Source organism: Zosterops lateralis (assembly GCF_965231275.1).
Source record: "Zosterops lateralis genome assembly, chromosome: Z".
NCBI lineage: Eukaryota > Metazoa > Chordata > Aves > Passeriformes > Zosteropidae > Zosterops > Zosterops lateralis.
In genome coordinates, this window is record NC_139800.1 from 6971940 (window position 1) to 6995150 (window position 23211).

At 36.5% G+C, this 23211-nt stretch overlaps 1 protein-coding gene across 1 annotated transcript in view; it reads right to left on the bottom strand.

Annotated features, from left to right (window-relative positions):
- Positions 1 to 5240: 5240 nt before the first annotated feature.
- AP3B1 (adaptor related protein complex 3 subunit beta 1) overlaps positions 5241 to 23211 on the bottom strand; it is a 155012-nt gene continuing 137041 nt past the window's right edge. Inside the window, exons 26-27 of the mRNA XM_083884158.1 lie at positions 18688 to 18826; positions 5241 to 6000 (exon numbers count right to left, since the gene is read on the bottom strand). Of these exons, the coding sequence (XP_083740284.1) occupies positions 5847 to 6000; positions 18688 to 18826 (293 nt within the window). The 3' untranslated portion in view covers positions 5241 to 5846. The remainder of the gene's footprint in view (positions 6001 to 18687; positions 18827 to 23211) is intronic.

The window sequence follows — 23211 nt, forward strand, 5'->3', positions numbered from 1 at the left end:
TTTCTTTGGAAATTAATTATTAGAATTAAAGCAGTGTATGAAGGGAAAAAATACATTATCCTTTTATACAACATCATAAAATGTCAAAGGAAAATAAGCAGAAATATTACGTTATTTCTACTGTCATGCATCAGGCCTATGTTTATATTCTGCCATCAACAGCAACAAAACAGTTTCTCCTTGCACTCTATTCTTTCAAAATGGTTTAATTTGGAGTAACTGAATTTGAAAGTTTAGTTGTTAAAAAGAAAAAAAAATTAAGAAACTCCTTACTCTTCCCTAAGGAGAAAAATGTGTGTTTCTGTAGAAACAACCAGGTGGCAAAGCAAAGGTAAACTGTCAATCTCTCACTATGCAGAAACTTTCTTACCTGTTTGTCCTTGCTCTTGCCTAATAATTCTTCAATTCAGAGTTGCCAGCACTAGTCCTACAGCTTGTAGTAGACTACAGTAATTTAGTAGTCTTTTTGAGGTTCAATACCTTCAGCACGATTAAAGTTAATAAAATTATACCCCAATTTCTCCTTATGGTAATATATCTGAGTTGGTAGTTGTCCTTGTTCTTCCTATGTTTCTGAATGTTCTGTTGCATTTGAAACCTGGCTAATTTAAGTAAATAACTCTCACCTCCCACTCTTTCAACTACACTTGGATAGAACTGCTGGCCATCTTAGCAAAACCCACCCCAGCAGTCCTGCAGTGCTGTGCTTTAGCCTTGCTCCTGTGTCCCAAGCTGTGCATGCAGGTATGTTCCAGGTGTGACCAGGCCTGGATACCTGCTGAAGCTCCTGACATACCAGTCTGCCCACAGAGGTAGGAGCTGCTGCTACCTGGTACAAGCAAATCACTCCAAAGGGAATTTTAGATTGCACTTTAAACTAGGCATGAACTTTTAACATGCCTCTACAAATGATTAATAGAATGGAAGAAGTGAGTACAAATGATACATAGCCAACCTAAGAAACTATTGTTAACTACTGCTGCTGGTTGAATTATAACTGAGTGCAACTTGCACTGTTAATTTAAGACAGGTACACATGCTTTTGTTTAAATTCCTCAGGAGAATTAAGCTTTACTACAAAAAGAAATAGATGGCTATTTAAATATCTATCCTTAAATATCCTTAAACTTTATCTCCAAATTACTCTTTTTGGAAGGCAGCATCAACTTTCAAATCACAGTATCATGCTGGCCTGACAGAGTCATGAGAGGTAATGCTGCCTACCAGGGACTAAGATCCATGATGATGCCAAGAGGGAAGCCCAACTTGGGAACAATGAGCAGGGACCATCACCTGCTATTACTTTCTGATGTGGAAACAAATGATACCACAAGCCAAAAAACAGGCAGAAAAGCTGTCCCTGAAGAGTACCCATGAGCAGGTGGAAAGCCTGTGTATAGGAGTCAGAGACTGAGGCAGCAAAAGGAATCCTGTGTCTGCTACAGCTTCCTGGCTTTCTGCCTGCAGGGGGGAACTCAACCACACCAGCAGCTTTGGGAAAGTGGCTTGGAGGGCTGTGGGCAATCCAGGAGACTCCTGCAATGTGTGGAAGATAAATTCCTGACCCAGGTGATAGACACCCCTGCCAGAGGGAATGCCTTACAGGATCTGCTGGTCACCAGGGCAAGTGAGCTGAGTGGGACTCCAGGACTGGAGGCAGCCTGGGCTACAGGGATCATGCACTGGGGGAATGTGCAGTCCTGAGAGACAGGAGTTGGGGAAGGAGTAAAAGTCTGACTCTTGAACTTGAGGAAAGCAGATTTAGAGTCCTTTGGGAACCAGTCAGTGGCATCCCTGACAGACTACCCTCAGGGACAAGGGAGTAGAAGAGATCTTTAAGGAGCTCCTGGCAATCCCCAGGAGTAAGAAATCAGACAGGGAGGGCAAGAGACCAGGATGGCTGAGCAGGAACTTGCTGGTCAAAAGGAAGGGAAAGAAGCAAATGCACAGGCAGTGGAAACCAGGACAGGGAACCTGGGAAGAGTTTAGAGATGAAGCACAGTTGTGTAGGGAGGGGGTGAGAAAGGCAAGGCAACAAAACTGGAACTGAAGCTGGCAAGGGACACAAAGAGTAACAGCAATGGCTTCTACAGTGTGTGAACCAGAAAAGGAAGGTCAGAGAAGGGGTATCCCCTCTGATGAACAACACTGAAAAACTGGAGAACTGGAAACAACAGACGAAGGGAAGGCTGAGGTACTTAACAACTTTTGCCTCAATCTTCAATGAGAAACCCTTCCCATACCTCTTGACTGGATGGATAACAGGATGAGGACTGGGAGAGCAAAGTGCCTCCCACTGTGAGAGACAGTGAGGTTTGTGACCACCTGAGGAACCCAAATGTACCCAAGGAGATGTATCCCAGAGTGCTAAGGGAATTGGCTGATGTAGCTGCCAAGCCACCCTCCAGGACATTTGAAAGGTCACTGCACTCAGGGCAAGTCCCAGGTGACTGGAAAAGGGGAACCCTGGGAAACTACTGACTCTGGGAACTACTGACCTGTCAGCCCCACTTCTGTGCCTGGGAAGATGATGGAGCAGATCCTCCTAGAGGCTGTGCTAAGGCACATGGAGGAGAGGCAGGTGATTTGGGACAGCCAGCATGGCTGCAGGAAAGGCAAATCCTGTCTGAGCAAGGCAGTGGCTTTCTCTGATGGGGTGACTGCATCACTGGGTAAGGGAAGAGTTACAGATACCATTTTTGTGGATTTCTGTAAAGCCTTTGACACAGTCCCCCACAATATTCTCTCCAAATTAGAAAGAGATTTGATGGGTGAATGGCTTGGGTGAATTAGGAATTGGTTGGCAGGTCATATCCAGTGGGTCATGGTCAATGGCTCAGTCTCAATGGACATCAGTGACATGTGGTGTTCATTTGGGGCCTGTACTGGGACCAGTCTGATTTAGTATCCTCATTAATGACACAGACAAAAGGATCAAATGCACCCTCAGCAAACTTGCAGGTAACACCAAGCTGAGTGCACCTGATGCCTGAGTTTGTCCAGAAGGACCTGGACAAGCTCTAGGAGAGGACACATGTGAACCTCATAAGGTTTAACAAGACCAAATGCTGGTGCTGCCCCTGGGTCAGAGCAGTCCTGGCACCAGCACAGGCTGGGCATGGACAGATCACAGCAGCCCTGCCCAGAAGGACCTGGGGGTGCTGCTGGGGGAGAGGCTGGACATGACCCAGCCATGGGCACTGACAGCTCAGAGAGCCAAATGTGTCCTGGGCTGCATCCAGAGCAGTGTGGGCAGCAGGGCCAGGGAGGGGATCCTGCCCCTCTGCTCTGCTCTGCTCTGCTGAGACCCCTCTGCAGGGCTGCACCAGCTCTGGGGGCCCAGCACAGGAAGGACATGGGGGTGCTGGAGTGAGTCCAGAGGAGCCCACAAAGATGGTCACAAGACTGGAACAGAGGGAGAAGGCTCAGAGATTTGGGATTGCTCAGTCTGGAAAACAGAAGGCAAGACCATTTACAATGGCACGTAGAGACAGGACTAGGAGGAATGGTTTAAGTTGAAACAGTAGGTTTACATCAGATATTAGGAAGGGAATCTTTACTGTGAGGTTGGTGAAACACAGGTTGCCCAGCAAAACTGCGGGTGCCCCATCCCTGCAAGTGTTCAAAGCCATGTTCAACAGGGCTCTGAACAACCTTGTCTAGTAAAATGTGTCCTGTTCCAAGGCAAGTGGGTTGGAACTAGATGATCTTCAGGGTGCCCTTCCAATCCAAACCACTCTATGATCAGCCGAAGACCTGTACCAAGAGTTATTGAACCACTTCAATATGTGTAATTTATAAAAAATATAAATTACTACCAGAAACTCCCCAAATATCCTTATTATGCATGTTTCTGGGCTTCACTGCTAAAATGCATTTAGTACTCTAAAGAGGCAGAAAATACTCAGCAGTGTGTGTGACTTACACAGCGTTAATGTGCTTTTCTTTGATTTATACTGTGGTATGAGAAGCAGCTCTTGATTGTTTTCTCCTTTACATTCATGGCCAAAGCTTTTACAGTTCAGTCTTTTCTCAGGATCTTTTCTCAGGAAGGTGCATCTTTCTGCACCTTTCCCTCACCATCTTCTCATTGGGTCTTAATATTGAAGATTATCTACAGACCAATCTGCAGTTTCCCTGAGACAACAGTAGTTTCTACAGCAATTCATTTTTCATCGGTTTGAATAGCATTTACATCACAGTTGAAAACTAATTCAATAGCAAACATATTGCAGGATTAGGACTTCAAAAAAATAATGTGAATGTTGATTAAGAACATGCACATTTCTCTTGAGGGTGTAAGATTCTTGTTTCTTTCTGGGTGCCAGAGCAAACTCTAGAACCACATTTCTCACAGAAGAGCAAGATAAATGCCTTAAAAACCTAAACTCCCTTTAGCATTTGCCAATAAGCTCTGCTTCACATTGGAGCCTCTTTTTACTTCTACTAAATTTTAATAGAAAATTTTAGAAGAATTTAGTGTGAAGTAATGGAACATTTTTGAAAAAAGCAGCATTTTTTATCACTCTAAACTAGAACAGCACCAGCTGGGCATCTAAGGACCATGCAAAGGTCCTGGTGACAGAGGAAGGATACACTTATTCAAGTATCTTTGTAGCAAAGGCATGAGCTACTATGAAAAAAAAATTGGAAGTGAGGAGAACTGATAAGAAATGAAAATGCTCAGCATCTTCTATCCTGCCGTGCAACCAGAATGTGAAGGGAAGGCCAAAATCACTGACCTGACAAAACCACTGATCTGTACCAAGAAAACTGGATACACCAACTGGTGCAAGGCTATTGGTCTTCTCCAGAATAGTTCAGTTGATATGGCTATGAATTTCTCTTTGCCTCAAGCCCTGGCTTATACAAGGTTGGGAAATGTTTTAATCTAATTTAAAAAAGAAATCTGAAATAAAGCTGAACTATTCATTAAGCTAGATGACAGTATTTGCCACAACAGTCTAATAATCAGTATTTCATTTAATAATAATTTGAACAATTCAATCAGTATTTTATGGGTAGGACAATTTGAAAATAGGCAGAAAATATAACCATATAGCAGAAAATAATCATAGGAGCACAAATACTAGCTACTTTTGCAAGAACAACTCGCTGATACATACATATATATATATTGTCCACCTTGTTCGTATTTACCTAACCAGGTATATACAATACCAACATGTCTGTTAACAATTTTCTACCAAAACAAAAAACAGGGAGCCTGTATTCATGGGCACTACTTTATTAGCATCATAAAATATTTGAGAAAATGACAGTAGGTAGGAACAATGTTCTCAACAGACGAGTTCAGGTTTACAAGCATTTCTAGAAAACAGGCACCATTTTGCTGTACTTACTGTGTTTTCACACTTACACTGAAATTCTCTCTGAACCACATACTTGTTGTGTATATTGCTGAAACCCAGCTGCCATTTGAACCCAGCTTTCAAGCAGTGTGATTTCCCTTGAACTTTATTACCTAATATTTGTCCACTATGGGGGGAGAGGAAACTGATGGGGAAGGAAGGTAGTGGGGGAAGGGAAGAGAGAGGAAAGGACTAGGGTAGAACAAATGGGAAATACATTTAAAATACACTTAAAAGCACAGATAACTGACAGTAAAATATATGTTCTTTGGTTAGCAAGCAGAAAAAAAAAGGAAAGGACTTGCATACATGATAGATACGCACTAGCATTCTAAAGCAGAAGACAAGAATGTCAAGAGTGTATTCTTTCCCCACTGCCAGATGGAAGGGCTATTATTATAAATGAAAGGCAGCAGTAGTGGATGCCAGGCACTTTCGTTGTGTGCCAGATTCTGAAGTCCAGATGTAAGCAGGTTACCCCTGGGACAGGACAGGCTTCAGCTCCCGCAGCAGAACAGAACCAATCACAGTTTTCTCAGTGTTTATGATGAGCTGTGCTGTAGAGCTCTCCTTCAGCTCCACTGTGACTAGCACCAGTGACCCACTGTGCACAGTCTTAGCTGCAAACCTGGAGGAAAAATAAAAAAAAAAGAAAAGAGAAAAATTACTGAGGATGTTAAGGTCAAAGACTGCTAATGTTTCTTTAACTCTGCAAGAGTTAAATGAGCTCAAATATAATAAAATCCTTCTAAATTCATTAATACATTTCAGAGGATAAACCATAAAACCTCCCATAAATTCTTCAAACATAGTTTATGTAAATGTTTTTGTATTTTAGAAGGGCAAAGACCTATTATGCAAAATTTTGTATTTAGTACAAACCAAACTACAAACTAAATCTTATTTAAATAATTTATAATGTAAATATTGTTTTCTCAATTCATCTACAATATTCATAGGCACTGAGAACCTGACAACAGCTGTATAGAATTTTCCAAGGATTTTCATTATTTGGTACCCCAAAGACAATACAACTATGCTAAATATAGCAAAACACATACAGAAAGCCAAACTATTGTACTTTCTGAAATGTGTCTCCTCCTGTAATCCCAGAAATTAATTCAAACTAAAACAAGTCAAAAAGATAAACATATAGAACAATCAGTTTGAAATGACAGTAACAGAAAGACAGAGCTATTCCATCTGTGAATTTATCTCCAGAACCATAATAATGTGGCCAGTATTTTTAAACTTTTATAATAATTATTAAAAAAATATAATTATTAAAAATGCTACAAAGGAAATAAAAAACCTACCAACCAATCAGACAGATAAAAAGTTAGAACTAATGCACCATTACTAAATTCCAAGACATGAAGAACCCACTAATTACACGGAATTAAAAGCAAAACTAGCCTTTTAAGCACCACAATTGACTGAAAAGCCATTTTAGGCACAATGAACTTCTGTCAATCCCGTTAATTCATTCCGTGGGCAGAGCCAGGCCCAGGAGACAGGAAGCAAGAGGACGAGAACAGCGCCCATCTTTCCATCTCCCAACAAGGAGCACAACATGCCTCCCCCTGCTTCCCCCCCCCTCCCCTTCTTGGTTACTCCTCAACAACAAAGTTGCTGCACATGGGCTTTTGAAAACACTAACAAGTGTAGAGCAGGTCTGTGACCCCGTCTGACCCCACTTTGCAGGGCCAATCTCCTCTCCTCTTTCTGAATGACACGTGTCTGAATCAGAGCCATCTGCCTCAATTTGCGCAACATCTTCAGTCACAATAGGACCCAGTTAGCCCTGACAACAGCTCACAATACAGAAAAATCAAACTGCTGCGCTGACAGCACGCTGTGGGCTATTCAAGAGCAAACCAACTGGTCAGTGTCTCCTGTCTGACAATCAGCATGGGCCTTGCAAAGCGCCTACCCGAGCCCTTGGGGATCTGTTTAATTACCATCAACATAAAGGAGGGAGTTTATCAGGAGATACTCAAAAAACTTCACTCCAGACTTAATTAAAATATTAGCCACTTAAGCAGGAAGCAGGTTCTCTTTAAACGAGAAGTAATTTCTGCCTTTTTTTTTTTTTCCCTTTTTAAACTAAGCATATCAAAATCTCATAACACATTATACTAATTAAGGAAACATAGGACACTTTTCTAATGTCACCCATCACAGGTCAACCCATTTCTTTTGTCTGGATTACAGATACATTCAAAGACCTCTCTTTTTAATAGGAGGTTATAAAACAATATTACTAGTACAAAAATTACCTACTTAGCTAGTTATATCATTGATTCCATCTCTTTATGCTGCAATGTAGAAGATGACTATTTCTCTTGTTGACTTCGACAGGGGGATAATTATAGAAACAATAGTCTTATTAGTCACTTTATTTACTTAACAGTTGTGTCTTGGGACAACACAGAGGCAGATTATCTCTGAGTATGCACATAAATACGTTGCTAGTTGGCACTCCTGCTGTGCCTCATAGCCCCGAGGCTTGATTTTACCCTCTGTTATCAAAAGCTGAAAGTGATACAAAGTCAGCGTTCTGGGAAAGCCAAGGTGGTTCAAAGCATGAGAGATTAGTTTCGTGCTGATATTTTCACATGTGGATTTGCAAAATCACTTAGGGGATCAATAGCGCTTTTCCATAGCCCTGAACGAAAAACACAAAATCAATAAAATGTGAGTTTGCATGTGGTTTGCAAGATGCAAAGGGCTTGATAACTCTCAGAAAATTTTACATAAAGCGTTAATATGCATAACTAGCAGCAGCTAGTCAGCTTCTATCAATGGTCACTGATATGGGATCTGGAATTGCCTGGTGAGCAATTCCAGATCTGCAGCTGGAAGACTTATTTCACTTATTTCACCATTAAAAAACCATGTATAGAGGAGAACCACTCAGTAGGTTTACAGCTGCTTTTGAACTTTGGAACCCAAAATCTGATCCTTAGAATAGGGAATACAACCTAGTTCCTAAGGAGAGTTATAAATACACTTTTATAATCTGTAAAACTGAATGTAGTTATAACAGGATGAAGCAGTTGTAACTAGCAGTAAAACTGATTTGTCAGATATTGAGATGTTTTAAATAAAGTCATTGAAGAATTTAGTTAATAGCTGCTTTTTTTCTACTAAATACATGTTACTGCATTTATATGCTAACTCTTACCAGAAACCCTTAAGGATTTTCTAGAAGGTGTTTCTAGAAAAGCCTAGAAAGCCATTAAAAAAATAAATCACAGCAGCAAAAAATTAATCACTAATAACATGTGTTAATTCTTAGTGAGAAACTTATTTTCTCCATGAGGTCAGTAATAATTTTTCACTTTGGAGGTTAGAATTTGAATTAAAAAGAAACAAAAAATCCCCAAACCAAACTAAACCAAAAAAGACAAAGCAACAAGAAATCATTGCCTTTAATAAGCCTTGAAAACTACACTGTGATACATTTAAATCTGGGAAGTGCATTGATTGTAGGTCCAAAATTATGAATTTGTCCTGTGGACAACTCTTAGCATAAGACATGTATCATAAACATGGCTCTGTTGCAACAAAGGATGCATCCATAAATATAAAAAACCCCAAAACAAACAACAAAAACAAACCTCAAAAAACCAAGCAAATGAGAACACATCCAGAAAACAGAACCAAGTATTTACTAATAGCTTCAAGATGGCTGTTTCTGCTATGATGCAGTATTTATTTCTGTGATAATATTGATTCTAAACGTGATTTTACATCATTAAAATATTCAGGAGCATTTGCAGCTGTTAATATTTTTTCCCATTAAAAAAAAACCAAGACAGATTAGAACAAAACAATGTGATAAATATTTGCATATTTTGAATGTTTACAATTTTTTTTAGAAAGAATGTTAAATATTCTGAGCATATGTGACATGCAAAAAAAGAGAAGGAGTTAATACATTATTTTTACATAAATATAGTACCTATCAATGAATAAGGAAATATACACTAAGAACCAAATTCAACATCAATAAAATACTACATATTTTTAGAAAGTAACTCAGTCTTTCAGGAGTTAAAAATAAATTACATAGTCTTGGTCACTTCCCATAAAATTAAATTTGTTCATGATAACCACATAGAAAAATCTGATATATAGTTGATACAAAGAGAAAACACAGAGTATGAGATACTACAGTGTGACAGCATTTGCCAAACACTGACTTTGCAATGATGACTAGTCTGAATTCAGACTGGCAGCAGTTTCCTCTTTTTCTGTAGACAAAAATATAGCTGCTATAAGGAGATGCATTTTTATGGGGAAAGGTTATGAAAATTTCATGGCAGTGAATATACAGCAGCAGACTAACTCACTTAAAACCTGCTCTTTAAAATTCAACATTTGAGAAAGTAAATTTACACCTGAACACTCACTGTCGGGATATTTACAGCAGAGCAGGGTTCGTTACGCATAATTCAACAGCACTAAAACACACTCTCTCCTGTCCGGTGCTTTTCCTCCTCTCTGACTTTTCTATTCAAGCTAAATTTTCTTCTTTTTCTCTTCTACTGCTTACCACAAAGAGTGACAATGGCCCATGGAGGCTAAAACTTTTTTTTTTCCCCTCCACCCTTTCTTTAAATCTTGTACATGAAGCCTTCAATTACTGCCTGCTGAAGCAGACAGAATCCTATTAGTAAGGAAGACAATCAGAAGATGCAATGCCCTGCCCTAGCTGTAGAAAAATAATTAGTCCAAAGCTGACAAATGTGTAATCAAGTTATGCAATGAATATATTCAAAGGAGGAAAAAATACTGCCGTGAATTAGTCTCCAATTTGTAAATATAAGAACGAACAACTACAAAGGACCTTTCAGCATGTCAACTGGTCAACAAAGATACTTACACTTATAGTTTCAGTACTCTGAATCTTCCTATTGCTCTGCTGTATGCAGATTTCACTTTATAAATAACAACTCAGCTAAACTGGCTAAATTACTGATTTACTTGTATTCATTCTCTGAGTAAGCCTTAGAATGTGAAAAAGGAAATATTTGGGTATTAGTTCTGACCTGGGGATAGAGAAAGCTTAATACTAAAACTGTGAGCACAAATATACCCACAAAAAGAAGGAAATCAATCTGGTGATTTTAACATTGGTTACTATTAATAAAATTTGATTACTATTTACTTTAAAAATCATATTATGATAATGTAATTTCTTTTTCCCAGCATATTTAATGCAATTTTAACACTATCTTTGAACAAATTGTTCAAAATACCTAATTCATTAAAATAATGTAATTATTTTCCAACATTATCTATTTTTTCAGGGGGTATAAAATAATAAAATTGTAAAATAATCTGCAATTAAATGTACATATTTTCACCATGTTTATTTGTATTGCCAAAATAGATTTTGAGTCTGTCCTCCGTCTCCAGTGAGCAGCTGCACTGTACCTCTAACAAAAATGCAGAAATACAAGTGAGTCATCTGAACTTACTGTCCAATACATAGCACTAATCCACATGTTCAAAAAGATGCTGCATGAACTTTTTATAATCTTCCAAATTTGTCATTAGTTTAAAAATATCAGCATTTTCATATGTAGGTATTTATATCTCCTCCCCAAAATTTCAATGAGCTAAAAGCTTGAATCAAAATATTTGGTCCTCCCACCTAGAAAATTCTAATTGTAATACTTGATCTATTTCGTTTTCTCATACACTTTACTCTTTTTTTTTTTCCTATAGAATTGGGCATTTAATATGATACATGCTTGAGAATTATACTCAGTCTATTTTTAAAACAGGCTATAAATTTTAATTTGCAGGAAAATTGTTTAATTTCAAGAAAGCAGATTACCTTATAGAAAGATATTAAAATATTAAATATTAAATACTTAGAGATCTTTACAATCAAAGACAGTCTTCTGCTCAGTTAGTTCTTTAAGTGTTAAGCATTTTCTGTTTAAATAACTAGCTCAAAAGGCTCCTGTTTGTTTTTCAAAGAAAATGCTGCACATATTTATCACTTTATATCATTCAGATACAAAAGCAGTGCTGTCCTCTAGTGGACAGCAAATAAGCCAGGCTAGAACAATCTATTTTGATTAACTGCATATCTAAAATGACTCGCTCATATACTTTTAATGTTAAGACCAAATTTAATTTCCTAAAGTTATTTTAAAATTTTGCAATTTGCACATAAGCTGCTTAATACAATAATATATCTACAGTGTTAAGGGCATTAAAATGAATCTGTGTGAAGGCATTCTCTTGATCAAGTATTTTGCACCAGTTAATTAAAATCTTCATATGATGATAACACATGAAAATAGTATTAGTATACACAAGGCCCTTTTGTTAGAAGAGAGAATATTTCAAGGTTTTGGAACACTAGGATTTGATTAAGGATTTGATTAGGCTTGATTAAGGAATAATTATAATAGGAAGAATAATACGAGGAACTACAGAATGAGTACTTTCATACTTACAAAATTCAGTTTTCTTTTCCTCTATCAATAAAAAATATTAACCTAAGAATAGTTACTAACCAGAAATACTTCTAGTCCTGCCTGTTTAAAGAAGTATAAATGGTTAGCCTAGCTGGTCTTTTTTTTTTTTCTTTCTTTCTTTTTTTCTTTTTTTTAGAAAACAAAACCAGACCAAAACCCCCAAAACAGACAGCTAGAATTACTTCCATCATTAAACAAGAAAAGGTTAAGAGAACTTCTGGCTAAAATAAAGGGTGAAATAACTGTGTACATGGATATACTATCCATTTAAAATTCTGTCTCCTACAGGTAAAGTCTACCAGAGAAGCTGTTTTGCCTAGTTTTTTTAGCTCTCTAATTAATTCCTACTTGAGAGATTAGGAAGCAAAATCAAAGCTGCATGCCTGTTACAAGTTTATTTATGCAGCTACCCACTGAAGCTTTCTGGAAGAGCAGAAAAGGAAGACTGAGCCCCACAGCTGAGGAACTACAGAGGCAAAATAGTCTCAGGTAACTGCTTCAAAGCAGCTACTTAGCAGGAGCAGAGGTTGATTTCACTTCCTTGGAGCTCTCCAACAGGCTAACTGCTTAGTAAAAAACCTTAGAAAAGGTGTGCTTGCAAAGAGAATAGGAAAGGCCTTTAAAAAAGTCTTTGTGGATTTATAGACCTGTTTATCAGCTGCTGATTGATATCCATATACTTGGATTCAAGTGAATAACTATAAAGAATTTCTGTTTTTCAGAAATTTATACATGGTGTTTTACCCTCAATAGATGTTTTTTTTCCTTTCCAGTAGACAAGCTGGGAGCAGATGCAGTTGTTAGTTATGTTAAGCTGATGGGGTCTGATCACTAACTTTCTGCCTGAGAATCTTTCCAAATTTAGTGCAAACTGGAAGATGAAATACACAGAAAAATTTTCCAGGTGGACCCCTTCATATGGAGTTTGGTTCAATACAAATGTACCTACACACACGTGCAATTGCCAACCTTTTCTCCCCATATTAAGTGCTGCTGGATTAAAAAGATGTGGGGAGGATAACTGATTACTAAGCACGACATTCTCTGATAATCAAAATTGTCTGTAAACAAAACCCTCTTTCCTTTGAGAATCAGTCTGCCAATATACTATAAATGGGACATGACAGGTTGCAAAATGATAAAAAGGGGTGAATACAACCAGACTGTCAGGCTGATGCATGGGGTGAGAAATAAAGGCTAGTGAAACACAGATCCTTGGATTTGTCTGTTTTCTGGATTTTAAACATTTTATGCAAGTTTCTGTACTTGGTCTTGTTTTCACATTATCCAGAGTATGAATTCTCATCCATTGCATTTATTACTGTCATAATAAATGATTTACACAGTAAGTTTCTGATTTTGCTAAAGGACAGCAATACAAGCCTCCACAAGACAGGTGGATGGTATTTTACATCTTGTTCAATAACTGCTTATTCAAGAAATTAGATAGTTAAAGGTACTTTAAGCAATGGTATACTACATCCAGCAAGCTCTGAAGAAACTACAATATCTACAAGGTTCAGTGAAGTGTCCTTAAAAATGTAGGTCTCAGAAGCTGCACAGTCACTGCACGCACTGCTGTGCTTGAGCTACTTAGCCTTGCCCCAGCAATGAGCAGAAGTGCTGTTTCATGCTTCTTTGTCTAAAACTTAGTTTGCTTGCTGCTAATTCAGGTGTCTACTATAATACTACACTAAGAGATGAGAAACCCTCCCTCTGCAAGTCCTGGTCGTGTCTAGGAAGAAGAGATGGCTGTTAGTATTGTCACTTTTGTGACTGTAATGGAGAAAGATATTAAAATCTCTATTTTAAAACGTGAAATGGCTGTTCCAAAGCACTTTGTTGTAGGAAGAGATTTGATTTTCTCCAAAACCTCAGATTGTCCCATTTTGGGTTGTGGAAATTATGGAATTGATCATGTGAAATTTGAGGACTGAAATTGATGCTGCCATGTGTCAATGCTGAGTGCATGTCCATGGTTACAGCCATCCTGATGAACTGTAGAATACAGATATGTACATGACACCATGCTCACTCCCTAATTCTGCTACTTCCTGTTTGCAATTGAGGATTCCTTCCAGAATACAACAGCAGCAACAGACTAGTGAAATGAGCTATTAAATAAGTTGAGGTTGACTAAACTGCATTCTTCATTATCCACCCTGCTGGCTTCAGAGTTTTATCTTGCTGACTGATTGGGCAATGCACAGGTAGTCCTCAAGAATGAAAAGAATGGAAAAGATGATCTATTTTGCACCATTTTTAGAGCCACAGTCATTGAAGTAAATAATATTCTGTAGTACAATGCATCTCATTTAAGAAGTGCTTTGGGAAGTAGAAGACAGAGAGGTAGGCAGTTGAAGACAGCCTGATTCTCCATCTCATTGCACATTATACTCTGACGTCAGTGGAAGCACACAAGTATGAAACAAAAAGAGAGTGAAGAAGTAAATCCAGTTTGTGATCTTAGCCCTCAACAGATTTTTCTGCCATATGCTTCTGCCAACACTTTAAAAGCTTTACACCATATTTTTGTTGGTAGCATGAAAAAATGCCTTCTATACATATTTCCACTTTTTTTCCCTAAACCAATTTAGTCTGAAACACTTCTCCTTCATGCATAAGGCCTTATATAATAGTAGACAATATTTTGACACTTTCTAGAGGATTATAAGAGCATTCAAGTCTTTATAAGATTCAAGTCTGCAGCTAGCCTTTTCATTCTATCACCATTTGTTATCTTTTGCTATATTCAAAGTGAAGCAGATGATGACTACCTATACTTGTAGGAGATGAAAATGAATAAAGAAGGAAGAGACCTCAGGAACTTTTAGAATATTCAACTGAGAAGAATAAGCAACACATGTTGACAGTAACACTAGCATGAAGGGCACTTCTGGGTAAGTAAGGCTTGTGTCAGTTAAATAGAATATGACTGAAAATCTTGAATTGAATAATATCTTTATCTCATCACATTTTGAAATAGAACAGCCTGGATTTCTTTTTTGTTGTTGTTGTTGTTGTTATCTAAAGCAATGAATGTTACTGCCCAAGTAGAGACCAGGAGCTCAAGTGATGTTCTACAGAAGAATCAACTGAGGGAATAAATGTCCTCTTTTATGTACCCTCTTATTTTGAAGACAGAAAAATTCCTAATAGCCTTTTCCCACTGACAACAAACAGCAGCCATACTTCAACTAAAAAGTACTTGTTCCCTAAAGGTAGTTATTCAGAGTGATTTAATTCCCTGCAGTAACAAATACTTTTCTTTCAGTGTCTTTGTCTTCAGATATTCAAACAGTACCCTCAGTTGTGGTCTGAACCAAAAGACAGAAGCTTGGTGCCTTAGCTGACCCTTTGAAATCACTTTATCACCATCAAGTAAAGGTTTTCAGAACATTAAAAAGCTATGGGTATTCCAACAAATACTACATTCAGTCTTGTGAAAAAATATTTTAAGGAAAAAAACCCCTCTCTTTTCTGAAGTTTTCATATTTAAGAAAACAAATTTCCCATTTAAGAAAAATTTCTCTTTTGAAATGCATTTCACATTCTTGTTTCTAGTAGAAGCCTTTTAAAAATGAAATAATGTTTCCACTTATTAGCAAAAGCAAGAAAGATCAATACATAAAATAGCTAAATCTGATTAAAAACATGGAAATGCATTGCATGTTGTCTAACAAGGACCTGTAATCTAAGCCCTGGAATAAACTCCATTGAAGATTAGGTAACTATTCTAAAGGAAGTAAAATAGTACAGCAAATTTATTTTTCATATATATAAATATTAACCTGCAACTTTGTGCTCTGATATCTATGTCTGTATCTGTATCTATATATACATCTACATGTTGGCTACTGAGTTAAAAAGTTTTGCAGCTATCACTTCAAATAAAAACAGGTCAGAAAAGACAGTTTAAAGCAGAGTCACCCGGCATATTGTTCTAAATTTATTTAACAGTTAAATTGTCACATTGTAACTAAGTACACAAATTTAGTAGCCACATGATTAAGAGAGAAAAGAAATGGATGTAAGAAAGTGCTGCTATACTGTGATATGCTCAGATATATAGCTAATGTATTTGATGTTTGTTTTCACTTATTTAATTTTTCTTTGGTGACTGTATGCTACTCTATTGATATTTATTTCAAATATCTACTTTCAAATCTTCATTATATTTCCTCTAAGTGTTTTTACATTGTGCAAAAATAAAATCCTAATAGGGTTATTAATTTAAGGATCAGTAATTGGATTCCACCAGCATGACAACATCTTCAGCATGAATGTGGATATGTTTAGATTGAAAGAAACCATGAAACACACCTGTTCATGTCCATTAGATGCTCTTGCACTTGTATTAAATTGTACAATTTCATTTTGAATTAATATATTGCATTACCAGGCAATACAATTTTTTTGGCATTAGCCATCATTAAGCACTAATATTCAAGTTGGGGCTGACCAACTAATAGGTTAATATAATTTATGCTGCACAGTGCAGAACGCCAGTTAAAAAAACAGTACTTCCTTTTCTGTGCAAAAAGGTATGTACTAGGCTCTTCCAAGAAGTCAGCTGGAGTAGTCCTCACAGAACAGCATGATAAACTAGAAGTTTTTGGATGTAATTTTTTTTTCCAATATCACTAGCCATAGAACAAGACAAATGACAATTCTATTAAAAAATTAGAAAATTCACCTTCAATGTATTTTAATTGAATCTCTAACTGTTTAGACAAAATAAAAGGGGACTGTTTATTTTATTATCCTGAAATTACGTGGACATAAATATGTCACAATTCTTGTATCCATGAGACTTCCGCCAGAACAAAATTGAATTTTTGTTTCCTCTCATGACAGAGTTCATTTAATCCAAACATATGTTTACTTTGGATATATATATATATATATATATATATATATATATATATATATATATATATATATAATTCAGGGTTTTTTTTCAGCATTTTGAAAGGACTAATTATCTAATATTTATCTCAAATATTCATACATGTGAATCTAGGATTTACTTCTGTAATAAAGTATTACTGTTTAAAAGATGAACAGGTTCATCCCAGCATCAATCAGGTAATGTTCTTCCTCAGTAAAATCTAGGTGGAATTATGACTACACAATACCTGTGAACTCCATTTACTTATGGTTAAGCAAACGAAGGGCTGTTTTCTAAACGCTTATCAACTGCTGGGCATTTCTCACAGGCCACTTAAATCGTTATAAACTATTTGTTTTGCTTGATGGGTTATTCTATAGTCTACTGTGGCAGACTGAAAACACTGTATCTTGAATGTAAAGAACCAAAGAATATTTCAGGATGCTCTGAAGCACCCTGAATACCTCAGCTTGACCTGCACATGCCTTTAAGCACTGCCTCTGAAGGAGTGCACCCAACAGTAAGCGCATCTTCAATTTATTTACTCTTGTCCATAGACTCTGTTGTAGAAAACATCCTTTAAAAGGAACCAAAAGAGCAAAAGAAAGCAACATCAAATTAGAAACTTATCTACAGGCTGGAAACCTGTGGCTGAGCTAGGAGCTAGGCTATTATTTTAGGGAGCCTTTTTGAGACTCAGTCAACAAAACAATCCATGCCTATGCGATAAGTCTCATGTGATAGATAGGGTAAGGGATGGAGAGCACCTGTAGGCTGCAGACACTTCAGTCTCTCCTGATTGACACTCTCACCTAGTCTTTGAATTGATGTTGAGAACACAGGCTACACAGATCCCTCAGGGATGCAACAAATGAGGACTCTTTCATGGAGGATCAGGTGTCAACAGTGACAATCATTTCAGTGCAATTGCACTAGCTGTGCCATGTTTTTATGGTGAAACAGAATTTTATCATTAACCGTATCAAATACATAGGAAAATCCAGCTGGGTTAATGTTAATGCAATGCAATACAAATGCCCAGCAATGCAAAAGAGACTATATCCAACAATATCAGGTTATTAATCTTGTGTAGGCTTCAGCATTCTCACCCTTTCAAACAGCCATCACAGTAAGCAAAATTTCAAAGGAAAGCATTGTTCTTGTCTTTAAAAGAAGATACTTTGCTCTTATTGAATAGCAAAATTCAGGGGACTAGGGATAATTCAGAATTTAGTGAACAATTGTAGTGGGTGGTAGGAGATATGTATTTGTTTTCTTATTTCAAGACCAGGTTAACCTGTCTGCTCCTGCCATACAGATTCACAGGACTAAATATTTTGAGTAAATCACATTAAAAGCTGTCATTAACCAACAACTGCATAAATTCCACTGATATTCTGTATCAGAGCATTTAGATGTAAAGGATTAATCTACAAGTAAAAACTAGGATTTTGACAGGAAAGCCAATGACTTTCTTGGCTAATAATTGTTTTTGCTTGCAGATATATATAGGAACGCCAAAAAATAATGTAGGAAAACAAGTTGCTCATCACACATGATAAAACTGGAGCAGGCTATTTACTATGGGAAACAGAAACAAAAAAAAAAATTCCCCAAAACCTGCTTGGAAGTACTGTGCTCTAAAAGGCTACCTCTTCCCTTTGAAAAAAAACAAGGGATGGTCAATTTCCTCCTTTACTGTGTACAGTAAAGTCTACACACTTCTATATACACCCAAATAATGAGCTGTAGTATATGATACTTAGGCTTAGTATTATATATACTACAGTATAATTTGGTACCTTCTCCCTTAAAGGTATGGATAATAAAATTTTCCCTAATATCATCAAATGTTGATGAATTTTGAACTGACAAATTCATTTTGAAAGATGGTTGTACTTTGAATAACATATAATCTTACCTGTGTATGTTATCTTGACCAGAAGGGACTACACCCAGGTTTGCTGCTTTCACTACTCTCTCAATAATTACAGGACTAGTAGAGTTCTGTGGAGCAACAGCTATTGTAGCAGATGTCTCATTCATTCCTGTCAGCATTCCTGAAACATTAAGTATTTAATTATGAATACACAAAGATTTACTTGCTTATTAAGTATTAAACCAAAATAGTAGACATCTTAAAAAAAAAAAAAAGAAAAGAAAAAAAAGTAAAAAGCATTAGAAGTTAGATAATTTATTGAGAAAACAATTTTATAAGAACTCACATAATTACCTTAGTTTAATGTCTTACTTGCAATGACCTATTATCAAAAACAAATTAGTAATAGCTGAACAATGACATGTGTGATACAAATGCAACTGTGAAACCAAGGTAGTTCTTCTCTCATAAAAAGCTTAATTTAAAAGAAGAATAAAATTCAGAAATTAAATATTAAATAAGACTGATCTGGAAAGGTCTAGTTTAAGAAAGAATATATACAAAAATCCTTTATAATCCTTCTATCATATTAAATTATAATTCCATATCCAATTGGTAAAAATGATCTTTAAATTCAGACAGTAGTAATTGGTTCAATTAAGTTGTTTAAGAGAAAGGACATTAGAAACTGGTAAATTCAGTTAGTGTCCAGCTCTCTAAAATATCTCTAAAATATCTATCAATAAACTATTTGATTAAAATTATTTGAATATCACTAAAAAATGGAAGAGAAATGTAAAGATCATATCCAAACATATGACAAAGAAAAAGTGAAGGGGGATATGCCATTCAAGGACATTTTGACAAAACTCACACTTTTCTATCAATATCCATTGTTTAGAAGAATGATTTGTTGGATACTCATGTTGATTAAAACACAACAGTAACTACAACTCAACCCTGTGTGTGCCTTTTTACAGTATGTTCAGAAGCTGAAAATGCAGACAAACAAAGGAGCACAGTACTTCAGGCAGAAATATGAAGCATCTGAAGCAACACTAACAATGAAAACAACAGAAAAGTCTCAAAAGGCCAATGTTTTAGGGCTGCACATACAGTTCTAACCCAGAGGAAATAGTCGTAGCAAGATCCTTAATAAGAGAAATTTAAATAATAAATCCAGCATTTTAATGTCCCGGAATGTGCTGCTGTCACAGAATAAGAAATATGAAAGTAAAAATGGAACAGCTGATAAGTAAATAATAGGATATTTTTGAAGAGAACAAAAATCAGCATACAACATTTATAACAATCAGATTTATCTTGGGAGTAGAACATTCTGTTTCAAATTGTTTAACTATTAGGCAAAAGCTTTACAAACTACATACACGGACTAAAACTGCTTTTAAGCAGAGCACGGGGACTGACATAACACTGCTGAGAGATGTGTGTACTTATTTAGGATTTAAACCTTCTCCATTAAGCTCTATTGAAGAGCAAATGCTGAATAAATGAATGCAACTATGTTTATGTTAAAAGCCTGTTTCCCGCAGCATGTAATTAAAGGAAATGTTGTACAAAGCCAGTACTTTTGTCAAGCTCCTGTAAATGGAAAGATGGATAGCACTCAGAGAAGTGAATGCATTGCTTCATATTTAACCTTAACACTCTTGTCATTAATGGTTCGTCTAACTTGTTCTATAAAAGACAAGGTACTGCTCCATTGAAGTAAAATTAAAAAAATCAACTAAACCATGCTTTTCAGAACAGAAGATTCATTATCGTCGACTAATGTATTGGCATAAAGCAAAGTAACATCCTATCAAGTAAGGCACACATTCAATCTGCTTTTTCACCCCCCTTTATTTTTAACTCATGCTGTTTTATTGTTATAGGCAATTTGTACCACTCAGCATGACAGTGTAAACTGAATCAAGATTAATTTACATGCAAAAGAACACTTAGGAGAGCAGCGTGGTAAGCAAATGTATTGTCTCGATTGCTGAGGTGGAAAAGAACCTGGAAATAAAAAAGGGTACTCTAATTAAGGAGCATCAAATATGATTGCTTGGGGTAGTCAATGGCCAGAAAATAGTAAATGTCCAACCATTTAAAGAATTAGCATCTTGCTTGTTAGGAAAACAAATTTTATATATATAATTTTAATAAAATTAGGTTAACTATCTGTTTACTTAACCAAGATTGGGGTTTTGTTGTCGGTTTGTTTTTTTAAAATGTGATTCAGGTATACACTTCTACAAAAAAGTTGACAAAATTATTTCTCTTGAGAGAAAAAAAAACCCTAAAGCAGTTTTAATTGCCTATTTTAAAAACACCATCATAAAAATTCTGATTAATACCCAGCTATAACAACCAGATGCCACATTTAATATTGCTTGAAACTCAAGAATCTAAGAAAACTCTAGCCTGAGCACAAAGCAGCAATTATTCTGGGTTAGCCACCTAACATGATGAAATAACTGTACATATTTTAAATAATAAAAGAAAATTAAATTGGAAAATTACAGTGATGGGTAACAAGGCATGTTAGCTAGCAGACTAGTCTTGTTCTGAACTGAAGGAAGGAGAGTTTTGCCACTGATTTTTAAAAACAATAGAGAACTTGAAATCTGGATACAGAGTTCCCAATAGTAAATGTTCCCCTTATGCAGAATTTCTGCTGTGGCAACTCGACTTTTCATGGGGATATGATGCAAAACAGGAAATAAAATTCTGAGGTCTGAGGGATCAGAAAAAATATTTGAGCAAAAAGGTAAAGAGTGTTTGACAATATCATTTTAATCCACTCATTCCAAATTGCCAATCACAACAACCACTAACTCAGCTGCTTCTCCAGGGAACAACTTCACCAGAGGATTCCTGAGCTCAGGAGGGAAGGGAAGGGAAGGGGAGATGGTGCAGCAAAGCTGAGCGTATCATGCACAGCATGGGGACAAAAACAGCTTTTGAGGTTCTGCCACTACTACCAGATAACCTTCACAGCCATGAATATTCAATAACCTGTCTGCTCCTCTCTCTTTATGCCATCAGGAAGAAAATGGACATATACAAATGTAACAGACAATGCAAAACAGCAGAGTGTAATTGAGTAAAGATGTGTAGCAATGAATTGTCTTCTACATAGCAGTATACCAGCTATTTTCTCTTTAGCATTCTTATTAGGTTACACATGCAATTTAGATGTAAAAATCCTTAAAATCCATACATATTTTCATTCTCTCCCAGTGTTACCTTGCATTTATAATATTCTCCTCATTCCTTCACTATTTTTTACCTATCTGTTTTGGTCACAAATAAAACCAGGCATCTCCAGATACAAGATTTGAAACATGTTCAAAACCAACCCCCCCCAAAAAAAGGAAAAGAAAAAGCATGACAAGTGAAAAACAAGTTATATAAATCAGATTCATTTGGAGAATACAGGCAAATTGAAGTTAAACACAAAATAGAATAATATATACCAACTTCTAAATTGCCCTGCATTTATTATTGTAATTTAGATTTTTCATTTAGCAAGAACATAAAGTAATTCTTCCCATATGCTACTTGTTCCTAGATCCTTGCAATAAATACAAATGCAAAATGTAAAATTGAGACCTCTGTTACCAAGAATATTCTGATACAGCTGATATCCATAAGAAAAAAGATGCAATAGGAAAGGTTTTAAAACCAGTAGCAAATTTGCCAGCCTGCAAAGTCCTGCATCAAAGAATGAATTCAGGAAGACAGAGCAAGCGATACAGAAATGCCAAGAGACCTTCATGGATTTACAAATACTTCATATAAACAAATTTTCAAATAGCTTTATTCAGAGTAGCCTTTCTGCTCTATTAAACATAGCAAACAGCTGCCAGATTTATTCAGACAAATAATCAACAACCATAGAAGTAAAATGGCAGAAGAAAAAGGAATTTTGGCAACAACTCCACAGAGGACCACAGCTATTCTCCAAGTACACTTCTTCTATGTGCTCATGGTTCTGTATGGCCAGTCAGGAGGAAAAAAAGCCCTCAGTCACAGTAAAGCATACAAAAACTCTATCAGAATATCACAAAGCAAGCAAACATAAAAACAGGGAGGGAAGAAGCACAGTAACCTGCCTCCTTTTCACTACAACCTCAGCTGCAATTTTTAGAAGGGAACAGTTTAAAATAAATGTAGCACAGCCTCGTTCAATCACTCACCTTGGTTTGCTGAGCAGGTATAAAGCAGAGAGGCAGACTTTAGCCAGCAAAGGGTAAGAACAGCAAGTAAGTATCAATTGGTTATGAAAACAAAGCACAATCCTAACTTTCCACTGCAGCCATAAGCTTAACTGCAAATGATCTAGACAGTATTTAAACTACTTTCTTAATAATTCAAAAACACAAAAGCAAGAAATGCTCAAAAGCAATAACTAATAATACATAATGTTACTCATTGGTGTTCTTGACTGCTTGATGGATACACTGAGTTTCTGAGCCTTACACAGCAATGAGACAGGATCCCATGGGCATATTCTCATCTCAGTCTGAAGAGACATACACATGTAAATCCCGATACATT